This window comes from Parus major, chromosome 6 (genome assembly GCF_001522545.3).
Source record: "Parus major isolate Abel chromosome 6, Parus_major1.1, whole genome shotgun sequence".
In the NCBI taxonomy this organism is placed as follows: Eukaryota; Metazoa; Chordata; class Aves; order Passeriformes; family Paridae; genus Parus; species Parus major.
Genome location: NC_031775.1, coordinates 27,191,852 through 27,219,086, shown reverse-complemented (window position 1 = coordinate 27,219,086; position 27,235 = coordinate 27,191,852). Strand labels below are relative to the sequence as shown.

At 36.8% G+C, this 27,235-nt stretch overlaps 1 protein-coding gene across 2 annotated transcripts in view; it reads right to left on the bottom strand.

Annotated features, from left to right (window-relative positions):
- ATRNL1 (attractin like 1) overlaps window positions 1-27,235 on the bottom strand; it is a 431,935-nt gene that overhangs the window by 45,716 nt on the left and 358,984 nt on the right. For both annotated transcript variants that reach the window (XM_033515621.1, XM_015633604.3), the window contains one exon: window positions 5,387-5,501. In XM_033515621.1, the coding sequence (XP_033371512.1) occupies window positions 5,387-5,501 (115 nt within the window). The remainder of the gene's footprint in view (window positions 1-5,386; window positions 5,502-27,235) is intronic.

Sequence of the window (27,235 nt, the reverse complement as noted above, 5' to 3'; positions counted from 1 at the left end):
TAAACAGTACTGTTAGATTACAAGTATAAAATATACCTTGGTCAATCAATATCAATAAAACAGCAAATAATGAAAATAAGCCAATATTCTGTTTCCAAAATTATAAAGGTGAGACAATATTCAATCTAGAGAAGTGGATTGCTACAGAAGACAGAACAGAATGATGCACAGATATAGTTGCTTAAATAAAAAGTAGGACACTACTTTTTAGGGCCTGATAAGCCAGCTGGGAAAACAGAATGCAGAATTATATTTGTTCTTATCTAGACATCTATCATTTTTCAGAGTTCTTTTTTCCTTTTGCAATATCAATTATAGGTTTCTTTTTTAGATGTTTAGGAATCTAAATATTAATCACCGGTGAATATCTTCCCATTTCTATGTCTACTCTCTCTTTTTTTCTCCCCACCTTCAGTATTCATTGTTTTTCTTCACTAAAGCAGAGATTCAACCCTTCTCAGTCTGTCTTAATGACAGTGTATTTTCTGCTACATCTTTCACTTATATTTTTCTAAAGGAATATTTATTTTCATCCTTGTAGCACTAGTGACTTTATTGGGTTATTTTGCAAGTATGAAAGATCTGCACAAAGGAATGTGTTTGCAGCAGGTAGAAATTCATGAGATTTACATGCCCCAGAGTGTGTCTGAAACCAGTTCTGCACACTGAGATAGGTACACATATGAAGCCATTCTACAAATGAAAAGCCAGAAGCTATGGTTTTGTTTCCAAGGGTCAGAAAAATTGAGCAATATAATTAAATACAATACTCTATAAAAATTATTAGTTAATTCATATTTATGTAAATGTACCTCTTATGATATGCATTAGGTTTCTTGTATTTTAATCAGAGAAAATTGTAAATATAATCAAGAAAGCCTTGTTACTGTTTTCAACCAGAGCTAATTGTCTTGTAGAACACTTAATGAGTCATTATTCATTATGATGGTGAGGACAGGGAAGGCAGATGGCATGGTAGTTTTATTGATTCTGTGATCCTACTGTAGCTTGCTGATTAAGTAGGATTAAACATCACAGTTAGTGTGGCCAGAATTACACAAAATTCTCTTTTGAGTCAAGGATATCAAACAGGAGCTCTCAGCATTGTTCAGAGGCCTGCCATCCTAATTTATACTTATAACAACAGAATATTGCATGCAGTCTTCCATTTCAGCTTCCATTTAATTTCCAAGTTATTTTATGGACTAAGTTAGATTCACTTCATCCAGTCCACCATAGAGGTGTTAAAGATCTGCCAAGGTTTAACAGAGAGACTCATCTGTGCATACCTGCAGAGAACATTCAGCTCACTGCCTCCATGGGGAATTTCCTCTACTGGGTGCTCTAGCACTTGGCCTCTTGGTAGGTAGGTAAGTGCTGCTGTGTGAAAGTAAAATAACCTGAAATTACCCCCCTTGATTCTGAATTATTTTGAAATGGTTTCATATTCTCATTTCTCTCTGTGCTTTACAGCACAAAGTTGCCTTATCCCAAAAAGATGCAAACATTGTTTTACAAACTTATTGTACTCAATAAGTACAATGTACTCAATACCTCAGAGCATGGGATTTAGTTGGCTTTAGTAGTAATGATGACATGGTCACAGTTCTTTTAACAGAATTTATCACATTACCAAGCTATTCTTTCTGTATTTCCCAATATATCACCAGAGCTGTATGAAGACCTTGAGTCTTCCAATGATGATAATTCATAAACACCTTTTTCTGCATTAAGTTATTTATTATCCTTTTCTTTCTGGTCTAACTTGTTTTGTTCAATCCCCTTTGAGATGTGTAATTTGGTTCTTTCTAGAGAACTGGTTGCAGCTGCTCTCATTATTAGATCTGAATTGATATTAAGAGGAGTTTAAGCTATTTAAATCATGGGGTCAGACACTACAGCAATAAAAGATGATCTCTAGCTTCCAGTGTATCATAAAACTTGTAAGTCACATATCCACTACACTGATGCATTTGTACTGATAGACATGTGAACCCTACAGACAATTGCTATTTTTGTTGGACCATCTAATTTTTTTCTGATTACACAGGTACAATGCAGTGAACAAGATAATTGAAGAATGAAGAAAGCACACGTTCTATCAGTCAATGCAAACTAAGAAATTTAATTTAATGTTTTGCACTGATCATTCTAATTTATGCTTTGTCTCTAATTTCTTTCACTTAAAATCAGTTACTTCAGAGAAGAATAATTGAATTGTTAGCTTACACCTGAAAGAAAATGTAAGGTCTGCTGTGAAACACCTAACCTACCATGATGGCAACATTTTGTGACTTTCCAGACTTTCAGGATATTTAATTCTGCAAATAGCTGCTTCATTGAAAAAAAACTCTTTTTAAAACATGAATCCCAATGACTAGTGTTTTGGGTTGTTTTTGTAATAATAATAAATTAAATTCTATCAATATTTTGACCAAACCTACATGATCAGTCTATGATCTATGATCTGTATATAATCGATCTTAAATCACAGACTAATTTTAAGCAGTTTAACTGTTTAATTTACAATGTTGTTGAAAGTCTGTAAAGTTGTATTTTCTGCAGGAAGGAGAGAACACACAGATCTGCACTGGGACATATGGTCTCTCCTAGAGAAGATTTTTGCCATGCATAGCCTTTGGCCAAAGCCCACCATCTGTAGCTTCAACTTTTCTTCCAGCTGCTGGTAAAGGTGAAGTATAGAACATATGCTGCACAAAGAGTAACCTTTACATTAGGGTTTCATTTATTTCCTGGTTTGTTGGGTTGGTTGTTTGTGGGTTTTTTTTAATATTCAGAGACATTTTTCAACAAAATATTTGTTAATGTAAAACTCAGAAAAGTAAAACTCCAATTCAGAGCTTAAAAAATTAGGTATACAACTAAGAACTCCAGTGGAGCATAAGTCAGTTATTTATGTAAAGAATTTGCTTCCTCAGTTTTGGAGAAAACACAGGATAATAAAAATACAGGCATTCCCATCTTATGTTTGGGATGTAGGTATAGAAGGAATGAATCCCACACTCTCTCAATGTGAACAGGGAACGAGTATCACTGATGGATCATTTAAACAAAGATGCTTGACACACTGTCAGTTCTATCCTAGAATGATCCCAACGAGCTGGAAAATGGCTGTGTGCAAGTAATAGAAGATTCTAATATTACTTGGCAAGACATAATTACTGAACACATGACTTCCACCTCAATATCATTCCTTTTGTCTAACTTAAGTCATAAGGGAAACCGACTGCATAGAGAAGAGTGTGCTGCTCAAAGTTTTCACACCATTTCCAAAAACTTGGCAGCGTTCACAGCATCTGCTCCCAGGCAGCCCAGGGTGCTGCAGGACAGGAATGGAGCAAATTAGCAGAGTTCCAGGTGTGCCAACCATCTTGCATAATAAAACTTGCTCCAGCCTGGCCTTAGGCATGGTCACATAGAGCAATCCATGAGTACCAAAACTCATCATGAACAAGAAAAAATGATTATAGCCACATAATATAACACACTCTAATGGTTGAACCAGCATGGCTGAACATCTCAAGCATTTCTTTTTGCTTCTGGCCCTGAACAAAGTGAAAGTTGTAGGACTAAATAATTTATATATTTTGAAACACTAAGTGGCTGACAGGTACTGTAATAACAAATGGAAGAACAGCATTATAGCATTCCAAACATATGCCTGCAAAGCTGGTGGAAGGTAAAGCAATGAGAAGACAGAACGTAACAGGAGGACAAAAGATGTTTAAAAAAGAGGTGTATTCTTTCACAGGCTGAGGAACATGCAGGATGACACATCAGATGTGTTGCTGAACCCAAGTCCTGTTTCAAAACATGTATACTGTCTGTGCTTTACACACAGCAAAGATCAGCAATTACTTTTCAAGGACTCCTTTATATTATAAATAGAAGCTGATTATAAAGAAGCTAAATGAATACAATTTTACTGTCAAGATATACATCATAAGTAAATTTGAAAGCAACAAAAAACCTCCCTCCAAAAACATTTTAAGCTTCAATTTCAACAATTACTTTTAATTTCCATTCATAATGTTTTTTCTTGTAGCAAGACTATAAACACCTTCATTTCTTTTTCATTTCCTTAAAACATGAACAGGGAATAAGCTAAACATCCTTCCTCTCTCATTGCTCTCTTCTGAGCACTTACACTTATATATTCCTTCCAGGAAATGTATTTGACAAAGCATCAGTAATACTTTTATTTTCATAGCACTTCCAAAAATGATATTCCAAGCTATAAACAGCATTTTAAGAACTAAACCCTCATCTCAGAACTCAGAGGGAAAAAAATATAACACCCCTCGCCCTCAAAAAATGAACTAAAACTCCCAAATAAATAACAGATAGTGATCAGGCCAAAAGAAGAACACCCAGCTGAGCTTATTTCCAACATAAGTCAACTGAGTTTGCCCTCATCATTACTCAATACTTTTTAATCTCTTAAATGGATTTTTGAAGGTTAAAAGGATATCTTTTTTTGGCTCTTAATGATAAAAGTTAGCCTGAAAGCATGTTTTCTGGTTTATTCCTGCATTTTGGGCACACACCATGCAGTCTACTATTACAAAGGTGTTCATTTTGGCTCCAGCTCCAGTGAGTTGTGAATGAGCAAACTGGTCACATGTGCAGTGTCACATTACTGTCTGCACTTTCTTGTCATGGCTTTTTCACATCACATCATTGTAGGCAGTTATTTAAAGGGTTTTAAAGGGGCAGGTAGGAAACTCCTGTTTGGGAAGTATTTGATGAGAAGGTTTTTTGTACAGTGATCTAGCACAGAAGGTAGGTCACCACAAGAAGTGCTTCCAGATAATGCAAGGGCTACTTTAAATTGGGCTGGGATCACTTCCAAAGTGAACACCTCCCACAGAAGCATTCACTCACACAATTCCAGGTTTTATCTGACAGGCATTCTGGGAAATACTAGTATTTTAATTGAGTCCCAGCCAGCAAAGTGTTGGGATTTATGGTGCAAACTAGACTGCACTAAATTTTACCCTGAAGTGAAAATACTCACTGGTATTCCCCGTACAGCCTCATTTACAGCAGCTTGAACTGAAACCATCCAAGTGGCTGCATATGAATTTTTTTTTCCCCTGAGAGACAATGTTGGAGCATATTGACATACACAGGTATTGCCTCAGGAAGTCCTAATGAAATGTGCCTTAATCACTGGGCTTTTTATTTGAGCACGGCACCAAATTCCCAAGAAAAATGAGACATTAGGGCTAAACTTAACATCAGCTTGACCGAGCAGCTCCTCATATCCATCTGCTGTGCCATTATTTGGGATCTGTGAGGGTGATTTTTGCCCAGGCAAAGGGTGCAGAGGAGACAGCCACAAGACCCAGCACAGCAGCCTTACCTGACTGCCCGGGTGGAGGAACTCCTGACGCTCCCCTGGGCAGACACAAAAACACCGTCAGGACGGCGGCTCTGTTTCCTGAGCACGGCTCGATGGCAATCGGCTTAGGAGCACCCTGGAAAAGGAAGACACCCAGGTTAACCTTTGAGATTTCCATTCCCATCTTTAGTCTCTTTTACGGCACAGTGTAACAGTGGGAAGATATTTTTCCCGGATTATTTCTCTGCATTCAAACAGATTGTCCAAACCATGTTAATTGACTTAAAATGGGATCTGACAGCCCATGCTGCAGATCTAACCAAAGAAAAAAAATAAATCATCATAAAGACAACAAAATTTTACTGAATTTCAGAGCTTGCTAAATGCAGTAATATCAAACTAAAGCTTAGAAAACAGCAAAACCTTTCAATATACACATTGGTATCTGAGAGTAGCTAACTTCCCCATCTCTATTAAGAAGTATCCACGTGAAAGAATTCTTCAAGAGCATCCATTATCTAGCCTGTCTAATGCAAAACTATGAAATGAGAGAAAATCTATATTATATACCAATAGCTAAAACAGTCAGTCCCTCTTGAGATCCCCAGACCAGGAATTCTGCTTTCTTTCTGTCTGTCCTGCTAAGGAAATTATTTCTTCGAGAATCTTCCTGATTCCTTTTGCACATGCAAAAAATAGGTGCAGTGCTATTATATTTATAAATGCTTAGAAACTCTCTGAAAATGTTACCTGTGTGATAATCACCTTGCTTTATCTTATATAAAGCTATGATAGCAGTGGTGTTGATGGCAGGGGGTTTGTGCCTTTACCAGACTCTCATTAACTGTACAGATAATTTGCAATTAGCTTTCAAATAAATGGTTGCAACCATTGGTTGCAAAACCATACTGCTTTTGATTTACCAAGGACAGTAGAAGTTGAGGAAAAAAGCAAAGCAGTCCACAAAGGCATAGAAATAATAAGTTTTTAAGATGAAATTTTACAGTGTATCCACATTTCCATGTTTCCCAGTTTTGTGTTCACTCAGAGATAGGCATTTCACTTTTGAGAGCTTAAACATTTAGCCAAGCACTAAAGATATTTCTAAAAACATTAGGACAAAATCAGCATAAGCTTTTCTTTCTTTTTCTGTTTGTAAATTTTCTGAATGTCTGTCATGTTCCAAGGCAAAATATGAGTTCGACATTTTGATTCAAAATTCAAAGCCAGAAAACTTTCTATTTACATAAAAAATGCAATGTATACATAAATGTCAACTGATTCCACTATTCTAAGGAAAAAAATGATAGTTTAGAGAAGTTAAATATACTGCAAAGTACTTGATATAAGGAAAACAAAGGCACTTTCATCATGTAAAGCAATAATAATTTTCTATTTTTCTACCTCCAAGTAACCAAGATTTATTACTGCTCAGTGAAAAAATAGATAAATATACTTTTCTTTTTTTTTTTTTAACTTCATGGTCATATTTAAAAGGTATTTCTGTAGATTCTCTTAAAGTGACAGCATTAAAGAATTTGGCTAAACAATGACATCTAATTTAAAATTGCCATGCCATAGGGAATGACAACTTACATTGACCAAAACCTTTACCAAATGACGAAACAGAAAACCAAAACCCTAAAAGCTCCAGCTGGTGTTACTAATGCAAGCAATAGAGCATTTAAGTCAATATTCCTGACTTGTCACAACAGCAAATCAAACAAAACATTTGTTTTTACATCTTGTACTTGAACAAACAGAGAGAAAATGAAATCTTCATTTTAAAATGTAATTCAGAACACTTTATGCAGACACACAACTGAAAGGAACAAATTTACCACCATGACTTCTAATTTGGTGATTACTTTCTTATAAATCCAAATGATGCTATTTTGTTTTCCTGTGTAATATAAACCCTTTGATCAACAGGCCCCATCCCTCTGTTTGAAGTATATACTAATGCTCTTCAAAACACAGTTGGGGGGAATTATTTCTGAGAAATACCCTTTGAAAGGACTTCATCCAAAAATAAAATACTAAGAATTTTGTGTTTATTTATTCTTTATAAAAAAATTATGACTGCAAAAGCAAGATGTCTTATCTAACCTCACATCATTCAGGTTCCCTAGCAAAATAACACAGGAGCATAGAGCAAATGATAATAATTCAGATAGCCTAAGGTTTGTCAGTTGTTTAAAGATAAATACATAACCATGAATCAAAGTTATTTCAAAGGGACATAACATGTTCTCTGAAATGTGCAATTTATCATGCATTTTCCACTGGTTTTTTGGAAGAGATAAGGCACAAGTTTGTTTGCCCAAAGCAGTAAGGTACCATGATTTACTTGCTAGAATTATCTTTTTTTTTCTTTTCCCCTTGTACAGAAAGTGACTTACATTTTTTGCCAAAACCTCAAATGACAATCACAGATTAATAAAACTTTATCAGTGGAAGACATAGTAAACACTTCTCTGATAAACTTTTACTCCTATACTCCCTTTTTTACACACATTGTGACAGATAAAGGTCTGTCAGCTGGGAAGGTGAAAAAGACAGTGGCAGAAAACTATGAAGGAATAAAAGGATCAAAGAGCATATATTATTATTGATAGGGAAAAAAGAAGAGCCACCCAGAGGACATAGAAAGAAGAAATAAGTGGAGAGGGTAGAGATTAAATCAGGCAAAAAAAAAAAAAAAGAAAATAGATAAAGTTTTATCCACAATTTAAGTGTGTATTAATGCATTCATAGAAAATATATATCAGGAGTCATCTTCACAGGTTCTAGATTTTTATTAGAGAAAAGGTTCTACATTCTCCCAGACTTTTCCTGAAAGACCTAAAAAGCCAAAGTTCAGCTGCCTGGTGAGTTTATGAGGAAATACCAAGCTTTGGGAAGATTCTTTTGGATCTGTTTCTGTAAGAAATAGATTTAGGCTGACTTATTTTTCTTCCTTCACAGGAGAGAAGACAATATTACATTGCTGGCAGAAAAACATGGCAGTGCATGCCACGTTCATGCTTTATAAAAGAAAGCAGCAGAAGAGGTGAGTGTATTTATTTAAGCATCAAAACCCCTTGCAAATCTTGCATTATTGGTTTGTCTGTTTGGGAATAAAAGAGTTGCTGAGCTTTAAGACTGCACATCAAGGAGAAGCTGGAAGTGGATTCTGACCCCCTTGGTGGGTGGGATGGGCAGCAGAGAGCAGTGGCCTGGAGAGGTGAGAAGAGCAGCAGAACAATGACAATAAACAATGAGTGCTCATGGGGCTGCTCGAAGTGCTCAGCATCTCCTTGGGCAAAATGCACTGAAACTTCAGCACAAATCTGTAACTATGAAAATATTTAATACTGTGAATACGGGAAGATGAAAAGTACAAAGTGTTTTGGTTCTGTCTGTATTCCAAGAAGTGGTGCCTCTCCAAAGCACTATAAAACTTTTGATTTTCAGTACTATCCCTCTATATATTTTCTTCAACATTCTAAGTTAGCTGCATCCAATTTTTAAAAGTGCATTATTATACCATAAGACAAATACTTCACATAAGACTAAATGGCTCCAAACTCATGCCAAAAAAGCAATTAGAAAATTGAATCAAGGAATTAAGGATTAATGTGAGCATGTTACACCTGTCAGAAGCAATAAGTATTTTGACAAGAACAGAATAAAGTTTGACAGTGTGCACAAATACAGATCTGATCTATAAATCAAGTATTAAAATGCAAACAGCTATGCATTAATCACTTAATGTTTCCTAACTAAAATGGTCTTAGTAGTACTTACAAGAATTCATTATAAGTAAAACTTCAGTTCTTCTTAAAAAACAGCTTGAATTATACTTTTTGTTGTATTAATTAATTAAGTCAATTTAAACTTAGTTTTTAATCATATTATTAAAAAGCATTAATCGGGTGAATTCCAAATAAACTAAACTAGATACCTTGGCAAATAAACAATCATATCTGTTGTTGCAACAGGATTAGGACCAGACTCAGAATGTAAACAGCTGCTTTTCTGGATTTTTAATGTGCAAGACTTAAGAGGAAAGGGAAAAAAAGGAAAAAGACTGTGTCCTCTGAAGAGGTAAGAGATACAGAAAAGGAGGAAACATAAAATTCAGACTGTTGCATTACAAATATTCACATCTTCCTTTGCTCTCAGCTTCTCGTGCTTTTCCTAAATTCTTTAGTTATTTTCTGAGTTACTTGATTTATTTGGGATACACAAGTCTCAGATTCCAAAATGGGCTTGAGTTCCCAGGTTGGCTTTTGGTCAAATTAAGATGCCTAAAGGCAAATTCAAAAGCCTCAAAAACCTCTAAGTCTTACCATTAGTATTAAAAATTTCCCAAGATTTGAAAGTACCATGCACATTTTGGTCTCTTCAGTGGCTGCTCAGGATTCACTGGCATTCCTGCAGCTGCCCTGGATGTAGAGCTTGACCAAGGTAGCTGTTCCCAAAACATTCTTATCAAATTAGGTTTTTACATTGTAGTTGTGGCCCCCTTCTTTTAAAACACAGTTGAAAGCAGAGATTAACTCTGTTTTTTATGGTAAGAGGATGAATGCTGGTTACCGTGTTCTGCCTTTACTAAATGCATGTTTGAGGTGAAATTCTCTGACCCATAATTAAAGATGACCTGTCAAATGCTGTGATTGTTCTGACCATTTTCAGTGCAGTAAAGACAAACTTCTCAGCAGTGCTAAGAAAGAAAAGAAAATTCACCCTCTCAAAATCACAGAATTCCACTGATGCCATTTGGCTGGGGCTGCTGGGGTACTGAACATTGCTTGTGGCTGGTAGGGGAAACACCAGTTCTTCATATGACTCCAGAAATTCTGAGCATCTACTGAAGACTTTAATACATCACTTAAAATTCCTCTCTTCAATTAGTGAGTGGAAAGCTTCACCTCATTTAAACCTGCAAGAATGGCCCAGAGCCCGAGTGTCCTCAGCACTTTGAGCTTCTACACTGCACCTTTTTTTGCCTGAGGATTTCTAAGTGATTTCTAGTTCTGGCTAATGAGGTCCCACTAACCTATGGGAGGTACATAACCACATTACCAGCAGCAGCAAAAGCTGGTGAACTTTCTTTTGTATCTCGTAATTCTTCTACCTCTACTGAAAGAGACATGAGGCAACTGCCTTACTTTTGTGACAGTGTTCCAGCTAAATCAATTTACTGAGAGGACTCTACCAGCACTACTAGCCCTCCAAAATGAAAAGGTTTTCCCTGAAAACTTCTATCATGTCTAATAAAGCTGAGATCAATGGGTTTATTGATAATAAAAGGCAACCCAGCCAAAATTACACTAACATTTCTCATTACTTTTTTAACAGCAAGTTATCTTTCCATTGTAATTCTGCCCCACTGTTTTTGCAGAACACAAATCATTAATTTCCTAGTTTCAAAACAGAAATGGAAATCTCAGGCTATACTGGAACAATATTTTCCATAAGAAAAACAGTGGAAATGAACAATAAATAGAAAACATTATGATTACCAAGCTGTTATTATGGCACCAGTGCATTGTTATCCTTCGATTTATTGTCTTGCTTCTCTGTCTCAGCTCTAACAATGACAGACTGCATTCTTTCATGCAGTCTTTTCTGAGTTGAATATGGTTGTTAGTTCTGTACTGATCTTAAATTTATATATTATTCTTAAAGTGTTTATGCTCAGAAGAGTAATATTTTTATTATAAGAACTATGTTTATTTGCAACGAAGTTACTCTCAGTCAATCAAGTAAGAGACTTCATTTCAAAACCTAATACTATGGCATGTAGCATTTCATTAGCAAGAGAGTTATGAATTGATATTCTGATTATAACTGATTTATTAATACCAAGCTACAAGAAACACCTGCAGATGCATTTATTTTCAATGGGGCTGCCAGAAAGAACTCCTTATCAGGTTTGCTATTCAGCTTTTGTCCTACTGCCTTCATGTTTCTTTTCCTGAACTGTGACATCAATGTGCACCATCCTGGAATTTTCTTGATTTTCACGAGTGGCTGAACAGAACACAAGACAATGAAGCTAAGTTAAAACATCAGGTGGCTGCAAGGAACATTGATTTCATTTCTTTATCTGTGCACCCATATACGCAGCTCCCTGTGTCTTCACACTGTTAAATAAACTTGGTTTTACTTTACTATTACATCTTGCCCATTAATGAGGGTAATTCCAGGTTAATATGGAAAATATTGAACATAACTTAGAGTGGATTGTGTGTGTGGTAGTTGTATTGGATTACTGCCAGAGATATCCCCTAGAGCTTCCAGAATATTCCCCTATTAAGCTCTATGAGTCTGATTAAAGGCTGGCAGTGACAGCGTCCAGTTTGTGAACAGAAATGTATCTTGGCAGCATCCAGGTAGATCCTGCTGGGAGAAGCACCTGAGACTGTGTGTCTGTGGCACATACAGGAACCACATATCCCCAGGTACCTTCCTGTAAATTCTTCTGACTGCCATCCTGTAAGTCAAAGTGGTGCTGTGCAGTGAAGTGATGCTAATGGGCATTTGTTTCCCAGATGGCCATATCTGCTGGATCTCCAAGGATTAGAAATGAGAAGTAGAGAATTCTATTATTCCTTTACAATTCAGCCTTAAAGACTCATCTATGAAAACTCATTTCCCTGGGGATGAATGACTGACAGTCCATCACTGTTAGAGCTTGGGCTGATCACTTCAGAGCAGAGAGTCACTCCCATATGTCACAGTGGGTTAACCTTACCCTAGACTGCCTGTAGAAGAGGACATGGTCCCCTCAGAGACACTACTAACTGTCCAGGGTTGGGAAAATTGAAGCACAAGGCACAATTTTAATTCTGCCTCTCTTGCAGGCTGACAGTGTGGCTAATAGGCAGGGCTAAGTGTGAGCACAGAACAAGTTACTTCCATGGGGAACAAGCAAACTGAACCAGCTGCAAGCTTTTGAAATGTCCATGAGGAGTCCAGAAGGGCTGTCCTTTGCTCAGGGGGATGATAAAGTTTCAATCTGTCATTGTGACAATGAACTCAGACAGAAGGCAGAAGTTCTGACTAATAGTTACCTTTTGTGACTGCAGAGACCTTATTCCTGTAGCTCTGCAGCACCCTAGAGTCATAAAAGATAAGGTTTGGTCATCATTTAGGAGATCTATGCCAAACGTGAGGGTTAGGAAAGGCAAGTGTTCTGAAAGGCTTATGCTGTATTTTGCATTTCTTGCAAAATTGTAAAGAAAATATAGTACCCTGTATGTCATCCAAAACACAGTGTTTCTGAACTTTTCCTCAGCAATGCCTTTTCAAGTTCTTTTTTAACCTCCTGGCCACATGCAGGATGCCTAGTGAATGATAAATTAAAACATTTCTACCTGGAATCATAATAATAAAAAAGAGAACTAAATCAAGACATTGTGAAAACTAGCTGTCAGCAGAAGGGATTAAAGTGCAAACTTGGCAATATTCTTAATGCAAGAAAAAAATGTTAATGGCACCAGAATAACAAATTACTTTCTATCATGACAACTTACACAGATCACAGACTAGGGAATGTAGGGAGGACATGAACAAACGTCTGAAAGCATGACATAGCTTTTATTTTCATTGTCCTTGCCATGGCCCAAGGACAGCTGTAAAAGTGTGTACACCAGAGCCAAAACCATTCTGAAACAAATGATCCCTATTTAAGATTTGAAGGCCTGTAGTTTTCATCCCAGTGACTGCATGTGGACGCTGTGGATCCCATCATAGCAGCAGGAAGAGCAAGGAGAAATAAAAGATTTCTGCAATCCAAGGAAAAGGTGTGAGATGGCAGCAAAAGGAGCCTGGATCTGCTGTGTTGTGTGGTGGGAGCAGCAGCATGTGTTAAACTGCTCAGTGGCTGCTGCCAGCGAGGGGAAAAGGGAGAGAGCAGGCTGGCAGGAGCATGGCAGCACAAACCAGACCTTGTCTAAGGTGTTTCAAATGTGTCTCACTCTCCTCTCCTGAGGACCTCCATCTCTCTGAGCACTCACCAATTTGAAAACATAATTGAGTAGTTTTCCACTCTAATCTTATGAATTAATTCAAATCCTAAATATCGGCTGCTTAAATCAGCGCAGCACTCAAACAGCAGCAGAACTATTTTGATTTACACCAGCTGCAAATCTGACACTGTTATTCATTTATTAATAGTGTCCTTGAAAAAACCTGCAAAAAAACTCAAGCTCAAGAATTATCACTTAATGTTGCTTTCTAAGATGCTCCCCACCAAGACTGTTAGTACTTACTGTGCTCATACTCAGAATATCACTAAAAATGCACCCAAAAAATGGAAGCTACAGGATCTAATCTGACAAATAATTAGACACATGAGAATTAGTGCTTGGAGAAACTTTGCATTAAAGCAAACATGATTACTTGCATGAATGAAACTATTTATTCTTGTTACTCATGTTAGCTCAACATATCTGATGGAAAACTTTTTTTTAAAGAGACAGATTTTCTACCATAAAAAAACAAGAAAAAGGGCTGCTCCTTTAAAATATTACAAAACCTGTATAATTTTTACTAAGCCAATATAGATCTACAGTGTAAAGTATTTGGTGAACCTCATGTGAATGGAAAGTAAATGGGCCTTTTTTTTGGCTTTTGTGGGTTTTTTTTTTGTTTTTTTGGGTTTTTTGGTTTTTTTTTGTTTTTCTTTTGTTGGGGGTTTTTTGTTGGTTTTTTTTGGGGGGGTTGTTTGTTTGGGGTTTTTTGTTACCATATTCCAAGCTTTCTTACACTTTTGGGCATTGCTAACTGAAAATGAGTGCTATGGAAATATAGCCCAGCTCAACTCACTGCTCTGTTCCAGTCATATTTCCTATGGCACAGCAGAACTTCTAATTATGTCATATATTTATTATTCTCTTCATTAATGTGGTATTCAGTGACCACCAACAAAAATCATTAATCACATTAAATTTGAATGTCTCAATCCTTATTGCATGAAATTATTTATTTTGCTTCAGAAAATGTTCTTATTTTAAATTTTACATTGCAAAATTTAGCAACAGTGATGATGATTTTAGCATTGTATCTTCAAAAGAAATACCATTTTCACAGCAGACCGACCAACTTCTTGAAATTTTCACTGAAAATTCACAAATATGTGAACTTTTCATTGGAGTTTCCTTCAGAGCTTTGCATTCCATTAAGATTTGCACTCTGTCAATACATTTTTCATATCTAACCAAATGATTTCTCTTCCCCTAAGTTTATGCATAAAGTTTAAATCACTGACAAAACTAAAGCAGAGCAATGTTTGTCCTGTACATCAGTCAACAGAAGGGCATAACACATTTACTTTTGGTCTCTATGTAAACTCTGATTTATTTTAGCAATGAGTAAAGGCTAAAGCAGCATATAACACATTTTACCATTATTTTCTGATTCCTCTTCCATTTTCCCAGCCCTTCCCAACACCTTTCCCAGTCCTATGGGAAAAAATGCTCTGTATCAAATGCCACTGGCTAACAATAAGCAGAAGGATCAGGAACTTATTTACTTCAGCAAGGGTTGTGATTTGAGATCAGTCACCAAGCAGATGTTATTTCTGAAGCTGAAAGTATTCGTGATGATTGTTACTATAGAAACCAAGCTTTGTAAAATATTCCAAACAAACACTTCTTTATTACTCTGGGCTGTAACTACAGTGCTCTGCATTAAGTCTGCATCCCACGGTAAGTTTTCAACTGCGCACATTTTCTTTCTGGTTTTTTGTTTTCAATAGCAACCACAAGACAGGGTTTCTGTAGGTCAGAAGAGACTGTATCACAGTACCAGCCATCCATAAAATGACACACACTGTACCCATTCAGCACTAAACTCCTGTCTCTTTCATTTCCCCCCTCCTGTGGGCAGCCACTCAAATCAGTGTTTCCCTGTTCAGCAACAGTGAAAAACAGGAACCCACTGCTAATTCCTGTGGTTAGATCAGCAGCACAAAACCAGCAGTGGTTACCAAATGCCAGCCCCAGCCTCTTTAGCAATTAAACCATTCTTCATTCTTTGTAGACTTTGTGAAGCCTGTGCATCACCCAGAAAACATCTCTCAGTGGCCCCTCATGTCATAACCACAAGCTTCAGACTTGCTGCTCTCTTTGTTGATCACACTGGGAGAGTGAAATTCTGGATGCCAGCTCCAGTGAGGACAGAGAGGCTTCAGCAGGATCCCTGGCTCTGAGTGCATCCCCAGGGAGAGGGCTCAGATGCCACTGTGACCTGGGAGCACCATGGCCTGTGCCAGGGGGAAGGGGCAGGTGAAGTTCCACACCTGTTCTTGGGATTTTAACCACCTCTCCCCCCTGTAACAATTCAGCTTCCATAGATAGGGAATAGGGCAAACTGCACACAGAGTTCAAGAAGTGGCAGCTGGCTTCTTAGAACACCGGGAAAAGAACACTGTACTTCGGGCTATGAAAGGAAATTAGAAGGAATTTTCTTACAGAATGATTGTACCATGTGGACACTGAATATTTTTTGTCTGAGGCCTTTCTGTCTCCTTTTACAGAGAAATCCTTATAAAGGATAAAATGATACTACTATTTCACAAGATAGGTATGTTCAAGACAGGTATGGTCACAATTTCTGATTACTACAATTAAAATTACAAAGCCATTTTAATCCTCAACTTATTTCCATGTGCTCATAGTCTCCTCTAACTTCTTATGCTGTTTTTCTGTTCAAATAGGACAATTTTACCCAAATCTTTCAGAAACTTCTCAGTTATCTTTGAGATGCGTGACAATTACATTTTTCTCCTAATACCCATTCCATCCAGGGCTTACAATTTAATTTAAAACTTGGCCTTGACTCAGGTAACATTAAGGATTCCTGCTTTTCATTATTGTAAAACAAATCTGTTTTAAAATACAGCGATGCAATCAGAGCACAATTAGATTTCCATAAGAATATACAGAACTATGGGACTGTGTGTGCCACTGGCATCTATTATAACACACCAGAGCAGGAAAGCATTAAGCAAAAAGAGCACAACTAAAGAGCCACCTAAAGAGTTTTAGTTGTGGTGATTTGTTCTCTTGCAATGGTGTGCTGAAGATAATAATAAAATTAAAAATATTCATAAAAGGTTTTAAAGCTCGAGAAATGTCTGGCATAAGGTATTCTGGAAAAAGGTCACAGACAAAGCAGGCATGTTTTATGAAGATAGAGCTACAATTTGGAAGTGACTGTGTGGGACAGAATGCAGAGAATGCAATAAAGTCATGGCACACGTCCTGATGGACCAATGTCCAGAGAGGGACGTGCTGCAGTTAAATACAGTGGTTACAGGAAGGTTAAGGGTCCAGAGAACACACAAACTGTCTTTTCACTCTCAGCTATCTATGGATACCCAGAGCATCTTAAAAGATTTTGTGTCTGTGAAGTAGGTTGTGCTTTCTCCATGGAGGAGGAATTATGGATGGCTGGGCCTAACGTGGCCAAAGCCAAATCCTCTGCACAGGGGCACTCGAGGGATCAGAACAGCCATGCAAGAAATCCAACTGCCTCCTACTGCCCAGCTTAATTGAGTAAGCTCTATTTAAGGCCACATTGACTTAAGGTGACTTTCCCCAAACATATGGAATTGTACATCTGTGCAGGTAGGCTACCTACAAAAAAAACCTATCACTATTTCTTACTCTGCTATCAGAAATCTCTGGAATATGATGCTGGAGGAAAAATCTAAGCATAATAAAAGCTACATCAAAGACCTTGAATGAAAAATCTTCTTGAAAACCTCCTCAGTCCCAGACAGAGCAATTTCTCATAATTCCCCAAATGTCTATTGAAATGAGTTGCACTAAAAGGTTCTAGAGCCATCAATATATTTAAGAATTTAATAGATGTCTTTTAGTTCTCTTTGATCATAAATTGCCAGAATGGTTTCTACCCTCTCCAGTTTCCTTGTCCCTGATTTTCTGCTGTGACATTTCTGGATGACTTCCAGTTCTGATTGTTGTAAAGTCCTTGTTTTTGCAGAATCACCTAGTGTAGAAATTTGCAATTCCAAACACTATCTTTTTTGGTCTGTTTATCAGCTAACACTCTTTGCTCAAGCAATCTTTGCCCTTCACATTCCAATTGGTTTTGTCCTTATTCAAACTTCTATGAATTTACCATAAGTAATGAAATTTAAAACACAGATTAATATTTTTCTTCATTTAAGAAAAAAAAAATTATCTTTGGGCAATCTGCAGTGACGAGAAATATCTGTACATATACATAATGACAGACTTAATTTGGATCATTAACATTTCACCCATTCAATCTTTGTAACATTGAGGTTTATCTTTATATTTTCTTTATATATATTTAAAACATTTTTTTAATGTTCACATGAAAGGCCTCTTTGTATAGTTATAATTTTCCTCCAGCTTGCCTGCTTTTGTTCATTAGAGTTTCCTAATTTTCTGTGAACTGCTGAGCAAGCTGAAGATTTTAATTGGATATATCACTTTATATTTTCTTGTAAGAGCCTTCTTATTAAAGGCTACTCATGTAGATGATATAGACGTTAATCAACTTGCATCTGTCCTTCTAAAAGATTCAGTTAGGTCCCTAATTAACCATCTGTAAACAAACCCTTGCTCAATAACAGGGCTCAGGCATTTCTTGTGAGGTAGCAAAGGCTGGTGAGGGCCTCCTGCTACCTCTCAGCCCTGCTGTAAATATTTGACTTCTCTCAGTATACAGAAAGTAATTGGAAAAAGACAAGTGACTCACAGCCGAGATTGCAGATCACCGAATTCTCTCTAATTGAGTCATTGTTATTATGAGAAACCTTTAAAAATTGCAGGTGTCTGTTGCTCCCAGGAGGTGTCAGGTGCTTTAGCAGCACTAAGAGTTGTGTATTCCAGAGCTGTAAGAGGCCAGGATAGAGAAGACCATACATTTCCTATGATGAAAGTCATGAGAGACAGTCTTTAAAAAGAAAATTACTTCCACAGATAAAAAAAGAGGGGTTTCCCCTTCACTCAGAAATAAAGGCACATTATTCTGAGCATTTCCCAAGATCCTGGTTTTCCAGAACACCAATGGGTCATTAGAAAATTCTTTCATATTTTGGATTTTTTAATCAATATCAGTCTCCTTTAAAACTGTTTTCAAAGCTCACATCTCCCTGGCCTCATGCAGTAGCACTCTGTATACTCTGCAGTGATCACAGGAGTCTCTCACCAGCTTCAGGAAGGGTAACTAAGCTCCCTGATAAATCTGGTCTCTCACAACCTCCTAGGGAGCACATGGATACTTCACGTGCCAGTGCAATAAGGGTAGCCTTTTATCTTATAATATATTTGGCATTATATACTTAAAGCACTCTATATTTATATCTATCCCATTCCCAGCATGCTGTTATGGACCACATCTGCTCACAAAGACTTGATGCACACCCTGTAGCTCTTTTCTTATGGGCTGCTCACAGCCGTGACAGAGACAGACACTGTTATTGTCCATGCTTAGGAGCAATTTCTAGCACAAAAGGAAACCATCTTCTCTGTTCTTACAAGCAGATAACTCACTGACGTGTGTCAGGAGGCATTATTCATTTTTACCACACAGAAGCCCATCAAGGGTGCCACTCAATCACATGGAAGGGATTACAGCTACTCTGAGGCACTTCCAGACCTGCCATCATATCTATTTCTCATCCTTCCCTCTTCTGTTCAGTACCTTACTAGAAATTACAGGTATTACCTACATTGCTGTTAATCCACACCTAAAAAGATTTTGTGTGATGACCACAAATACTGGACCATTTGCACAAAACACATGCAAGTGATTGTTTTCCACAGCATGTCCTGTGAGCAGAAGGCATGACAGAATCCACATAACTTGGCACACGTGACTTTAGAGGCAGATACTCATTTTGATTTAATATTTCAGTGGTACTGTTTTATGCTTTCCATCAACATTTCAGCAAGGGATCATTGTGACTCTCATGTTCAAAGAACTTTATTTTGTCTTTAATTCTCCAATTGATAGAACTGTTTTCTGAATGGCACTTGTATCTAATTAGGTCCCTATTACATAGTTTTTAGGAGCTGAGAAGGATCATTATTAGTTGAAAAGAAAATAAAGACATAAAATGAACTTGCTAATCACTGAAGGTTGAAAACAAAAAAATTATGAAGGGAGAAATCAGAGGCACAAATCAGGGATCTAACATTTTTCTGCAGCTCTATGTTTCTCTGATTCAGTGATCTCCCTCAAGATCCAGATTTGCTACAGCACATCCATTTCATATTGATTGCAACAGATTGTGTAACATGAAACATCTTGTCTTTGCAATTTTCCAGATTCCTCTGAAAGTAAACTCATAAAATCATCTAAAAACACGTTACCAGAGCTATTCAATATTGCATCTATCACGTCTTTCTTTCCCATTACCATGTACATGCAGATGATTCAATTAACTCTCCTGTATCCCCCCCAGACCATCACCACAGCTTTGTGTCAGATATAACCCACTGCACCTCTGTTCACCTGTTCCACATCTGGAGGACAAAAAAAACCTCCTCCTTGGGAGACACAGACTGATTTTAAAAATATTTCAATATCTTTGGTAACACTTTTTCCCAGCTCTAAACATCAAGGCACTTCTCAGTTTTAAAGATCTGGAACCTATCTAAAAGCCCATGGTATATACAATTGATATTTCACTTAGCACCAGTGAGCACTTTTGGGCCTCCTACCCAATGGTCCTAGGAGCTGGAAATTAAAAGGTTGGACAACCTAAATTGGGAGATTCACAGCATTCCACTAAGATGCACCTTCAGGTCTTTATGTTTAGGCTGATAAGAATGAAGGAATTTGCTTTATAATCTAAGAATACAAGAAGTAAACCCATACCACAGTCTCTAATTTCCATTTTTTTCTGCTGTGAAACATGTACCATATGCATAATGTATGGCAATGTGATCTACAGAGCTTTTATTGATTGTTTGGTGTGATCTATAACTCATATATTGCTCATTTGTGAGTAATGCAAGTCCTCCCAAACTCTTGCTAACACACATAGAAAAGATGAAAACATTCAATGAATATCACTTTAGGAAGGCCACATTATTCCTGAATGTCACAGCTTATGCAAGTCCTGCTGAAGAAAGCATAGAACTAACTGACATCACAAAATTACCCACTCTAAATGCATGATACATTTAAGAAAAAAGAAGTAATTTAGAAATCTGAAATTTTTCCTTGTAGATAAGCTTTTTTTTTAAAAAAAATATCTTTGAATATAAAGCAACTTTCTGTTAATTCAACTGCATAATCACAGAATGGGCCAAGTTGGAAGGGACCACAGTGGGATCCTTCTCAAGCAGTGACCCAGAGCACATGGAACAGGATTAGGCTGAAAAATAAAGAACTGTAAAATTCTCAGATTTTATAATTTCATTTATAATTTTCATCAAAAATTCACTATTTTCCTGTCTGGGTTGCCTTTGATAATTAAGAAGGATTTAACATAGTATGTATTTCTAGTTCCTTGGCTTTTGGTACCAGGGTTCTGTAACTTCCAGGGCACACGGGCATCCAAATCCTTCACCATCAACATCTCTGCAGCACAAAATGATTTGGGAAAGATTTTTACATGCTTAAGTTTGTTTTTTTTTCAATTTTGAAGAATTAAGGCTAAAAGATTATATGATTTTTTTATTTCTTTTTGTCTATATTTGGTTTCAACGATTTCTCTAAAAACTCCAAATATCCAAAATTTTAAGAAGCTGCATCACAGCCCAAAAAGCTGGGAGTAAGGGATGCTCTTCCACTAGGCCATAATAAAAGAAGAACACAGAAATATGATGTAAAAGAAAATATATGTAATTACTTATTACAAGAACAGCCATAAAAAAAATGAAGTTAGCTCTTTATGACTAAGGAAAATTAGATTTAAACCAACACTATTATACTGTATTCTTGACAAAGACAAAAATGATGGAATGTCACTTTTCTTTCAATGTCTATGCTCAGCTTGAAATAAAGATAGCACTTTAGTATCATTTACAAATACATGTTAGCTATTATAACATCATTTGTTTCAGTCACTCATTACTAATACCTAAACAGAAAGTAAAAGTTCAACAGCTCCATTGACAGCATGATAAATTGCAAGAAAGCAAATGAGTAAAACATACTCCACTTGCCATCACACAACCAGGGAGATTGTAAAAATAACAGAAATCTTTAATTAACTCAGGAAATTAAAAGGTGAGTTTAATAAAGCAGCTTAATAACAAGACACACTCAGATGAACTCACGAGCACATGTTAATCAAGAACAAGGAATAATTTCAGGTACACGACTAGATACTTATACACAGCTTAAATGAAACAAAAGAGAAATGTGTTAAAGTGGCATCCACATACTGATGAACCTGTGATGTTATAAACACAGGCACTGACCCTAAGTGTCTAATAACAAAAAATGGGGAGCAGAGATGATTCCTCAAAGAGCACAGGTTCAATGAGAAACTACACTGAGACTCACACTGTGGTTTATACCATGGAAGACTCTTATTGCCTTGTGTTTATACATAGATAAAAACAACTTATTTTGCAGGTGGGGGTTTGCAGAACAGGATTGCAATAGCATTCAATTAACTACTGGAGCAAATGTGAGATTAATATAATCTTAAATCTTATTTCTGATAGCTGCCTAATTCCTTTGGTTTCAACAATCATATTTACTGAATGTGCACTATAAATACAAGACAATAAGCAATTGTGGAAAACTCATGGTACACATTCAATAGGTGTTCATATAGGAACAGAAGTATGGTCTCTTCTATTCAAATATACTGAAAATTACCAACACTATGAAGAAATGTATATCCTGAAGTATTTGAGAAAACCAGGTATGAGGTGTTGAAATACACATCTTCACTGCTTTAGTGATATTCTTAATGACTAATCATTGAAAACAAGATATTTCAATTAAGAATCCCTACAATCAAATGACTTAGCTACAAAACTTCCTATAAATAAGTTATAGCCCCCCTGAAATTAAAGCATTTAAAACACAGAATAAAAACATCAGTATCCTGAATTTAATGGGTAAAACTATGACTAAGTTATTCATTAAATAGCACCAAGTATTGTCCTTCTTCAGCCATGTGGAAAATGTTTGGAAAGGTTCAGCCCCTCCAGATCTAACACAACTTTCAGGAAATAGCCACAGGCTCCAGCATTTTTACACTTCCCTGGAAAATTTTCAGCTCCAAACAAAGGTAACTCTTGTCTAGCCCAAGCCTTACAAAACTGTTATCAGCTGGAGCATTCCAGATGCTGCTTTCAGTGACAAAATACAAATTCAATAAAAACAATAGGGTTTACATTGAAAAAAAAGTGAATTATAATTGAAATTTGAAATGTCTCAACATTGTATGTACATGTGGCTTTAATACTGATAAACTACCAAGTGAATTTAAATATGGGAGTACTCTTTCAATGAACATTTACAAATGATCTCTTGGCTATTCTAATCTCAGTCCTTATTCATCTTGGAAATTCTGCTTTTGTGCTTCCTACAAAACGTGTTCCATGAGCTGCAGAACTGAACTTACTCAATTCATAACCCATGGCTTTTAACTCATTCAAATGAATTTGGTGATGCTCGGTGGTGCCACATTTATTCTCAGCAGCCATGCCTCCCCCTCCCCCACAACCCCCAGTTTATTCATTTCCTAGAGGAAATTGCAAGTTAATAGAAAAAGCAGCACTGGAACTGCCTCACATCCTATAGTTATTAATTAAGTAAAGTCTGGTTCAGTAACTCTGGATACTAAAAATACAGAGTTAAACAAACCCTAGTGTTTTTTGAAATGAAGTTCCAACTTCATCATTCTACGAAATTTATACATTAAGATATATCTTTCCTTTAAGAAATTTTTCAAAAAAATCTCAAAGTGAAAAAAAGCCCAAACAGCTCTTGACCATTTCCTTTGAAGGAGTGAACTCCTTCAAAACCAAATACCAAAGTTATTTTATTGTTGTCTAAGAGCTGGGTAATTCTCCTTTATGCAGAATTCTCCCATATGCAGATTATTTCCCTGCAATTAATAAAAAAAGAAGGTGCACTACTGATTTTGTTGACAATGTACAGTAGTCAGTAAAGCTTAAAATTCACTGGTGTGAGAAACTTTTAAGTGTTCCTGATACCTGAAGATCTTACAGGATAATTATAGTTGCAGTTGGTATTGAATGTTAAGTCAGTAGGTAGCATGCTGGGAAAAATGCACATAAACTTAGGTTATAACAAGCCTATTCCTTTAAAGTGAGCCTTTTCTTAAAAGTGAACAGGCTATTATTAAAGTGATTTTTTTGGAAATGAGGACAATAATGGGTTCCACAGCTATGTCAAATATTTTTTAGATTCTGAATGGAATTAAATATATAAAAAGCTTATGGCATGTTTAAAGGTGGGGAACAACTGGTGTTATAAATGCAAGAGGAAGTAAGAAATATTGATGAATTTCATCTGTGAATATGTACATTTAAGAGAATACTTGCAAACATATCAGTTTTTATCCTATGAAGGAATTGAGTCCCCTCTTCACTCAGGCAAATTAATGGACAGGAGCCTCTAACTGAAAAGCAATGCCACGGAAAGAGAAATGCCATAAAAGATAGGATTTTACGACAGATTAAATTAAATTGCTTATTATAGATGGACTAGCATTCACCTTTGACTTAACAGTAAATATTTAGGTTGTTTTGCTCTCATATCTGCTTTTATACTCCAAACAAGACATTTGTGTCACGAGAGGAGCTTGGCATGATTGTTCAAAGCTACACAGCAAGTGATGTGTGCTGTGCTCTGCCTTCAGAGGCTGAGCCTTGCCCTCAGTGTCACATCTGACACCTTGGGAAGGGGAAAGCTTTGGTGCTGCAGAGAGAAAGCATTCCTCATTTCCTCACAGGAGCAATCTGCTCTTCATTTCCTCAGAGGAGTAAAATTACTGGCAAGGCACTGTGTGGCAGGTGCGAGGCAAACCCCCTGCACTTGCCACTGAAGCAGCACTGGCTTTGGAGCATTTCTCCTGCACAGAAAGAGCTGCCAGCTTGTGCTCCTCTTCCTCAGCCACAGGGCCTTGGGGGCTTTTTGTCCCAAGGAAGCAGGAGATGTGCCCAGCCCTGTCTCTGGCTATTGGCACCTCCATCTGCCCATTCCCGCAGCAACCAGGGGTCTGCCACTCTTCCAGGCAGCCACACACACCACACTGAACAAACTACACCACAGCAGAGTTCATAGCAACAAGGGGAAAAAAGGGGGAATTAAAGACTACTCATAACAATAAAGAACAAAGGTTAAGGCTAGTCAGCATCCAAGTTTTGTTAACTACTACCTTAAATCAAAAAAACCCACAAATGCCAACAACCTCTAAACCACTGAATAGAAACCCAAAGCAACAAATAGAATTGTATTATGAATAAGTCTTCTTGTCGAGGTTTAAAATCTATTCCATCAACTTGCCTACACATAATGTGAGTGACTATGAGAAGGGTTGAGTGCTGAAGGACTGCTTTCCAGATTTGCTGCTGCTTTCCATGTATGAGGACAGTTACCCCCCTTCTCTTTTCTTCTCCTCAAGTGGGTACAAACAATCATGTTGTGCATCAGTAAATCTCATAATTTATAGTGCCTTTTAGCTTATTGTCTTCAATGAAAAAGCTCTTTTACTGAGCAGTAGATACAGTGAATTCTTCAAATAGCACAGTAACAAGGCCCTTAAATGAATTCTATTTTTTCTAACAGACACTTTTGCTCAACTGCACCTGAGCTTCAGTTCCCCTCTTCCCTGCCAAACATATTCAGGCCCTAAGGGCCTTTGGATACTTTTGAAAACCTATTTTAATGCCAGTGTTGAATTCTAGTTTGGAGGCTAAAGGATATATTCCTCTCAGCAGCACGTGCTATGGCACCCCATTTCTGCTGGTGGTACTTTAGTGTAAAAATCACTGTAAATTATTTTATATAGAAGAAAAGAGCTGCTCATTCCTTAGCTAGTCTGCATTTTTGCTCATAGGAGCTAGTTTCACCAAAACCAACCATTTATGTTCTACTAATCAAACTTGTTTACGACTTGCCTTTAACCGGAAGACTGTAATTTCTTTTTTTCAGATTTTGAGAGGTTTTGTTTCCCCTGAAAGCTAGCCTGGTTTTTCATTTCAGAAATACATTAGTTAGTTTAATAAAATATATGGCTTTTCTGGGAAATCATTCTTTTCCTACAGAGTATGTGATTAACAGGCTGGTGAGTTAAATTTTATGTAAGCAGGATATATATCTCCAACCTCTTAAGCATCTTGTCTCAGTTTTCTCTGGAAGACTAGGTCTGTCGCAGGAAAAATAACCACTACTTCCCTACCAGGGAGAGACTTTTTAATGTATCAGCTCTTTATCCTCCTTGATCTAAAAAACCCCTCAACTTTACCAACAAAGAAAACCAGGAGGCCAAAGTGATTCCTCTCACTACTTGGTCAGAGCAAGGAAAACTCACCACATACCTCCAGAACTCCGTGGCATTGTTCAGTTTTCTGCAGTTCCCAGGTCCTGCTGTTCCAGCAGAGATTGTATAATGCTGACACATTGAAGTAGGGGAATAAATTAGGCACAGCCTGCCATAATAACCTTCAGCTGTGAGTGGCACAAGAACTGGAAGGTTTCATTGGCCTGGGACGTTACAAGAGAATGTGGAGAAATGGAGAGATCTCTTTCTGAAATCATAAAATCTTCCTCTCAGTAAGTGTGCTAGAGAAAGAGGAAGTTGGAACAATTTCACCTGTATATGATACACAATTACTTGAAACAGCTGCTTATGTACTTGAGTTACTGACTTGCTGTGCTAAAACACTAATTAAAAGTAGATTGAGAGAAGATAGCACTGACATTTGCATTTCCTGCTAGGTCACTTCTGAAAATTATTACTGTAATCCAGATAAGATGCACTCCTTAACACTTTTTAAGACAGTTTCTTCACATTTTCTTATTTAATGACAATGCTCAGCCCAGTACTATTTAACTCTTTCCTTCAGACATTATATAATATGCCATCAAAAAATATTACCATAAATTTCACTTGTAAGAGGATTAAAACCAAAGCAGTTCTATCCAAATTAATTTAGGTAAGTACACTAGATAAATAAATCAGCACCCTTCAACTCAGAGAAAGCACTTCAAGCAATTTCAAGTCATTAAAAATACTTTCAGTTCCAACATTTTGGCTCTTAGAACAGTCTTAATGGTTATATGACAGTATGTTCTACTACCAGCAGTATGGCTTTTATTACATGCCCTGATCTATTTGATGATCATGGCAGCTTTTTAGAGAACTACAAAGAAAAGCTGAAATAATGAATTATATTTCAGACAAGACTAATAAAAGTGTTAATCAAAAATACCATAAAAGTCAGAAGCTCTCATAAATTCTACATTTTATATATTCCTCCTTCTAAACATTCAAGCAGTAAAGAAAAATCCTAAAAGGGGGATTAAAAAAAAGAGAGGGTGCAAGCCAAGAAAGAGCACAGTGTATTCCATGTGCCCTTACAAAAATCTCAGCACTTTATTTAACTGATCTCATTTACTGATTTATGAAGTAGTATTATTCTCCTATGACTTACTTTCTGACAGCTTATAAACATCTCATATAGATTAATATGATTATGTTTGGTTTCTGGTTAGATTATAAGGTATTCCCATACGACAAGATACAGTTAATTATTCCCCCCTTATGCCACTATTATGAAATATTACTGGGTTTTCATTTGCTTCCACCAGTATAAGAATCTCTTTTTCCAGTGACTTGCACATCACTGATCTTGAAACAACAAGTAAGAATTTCAA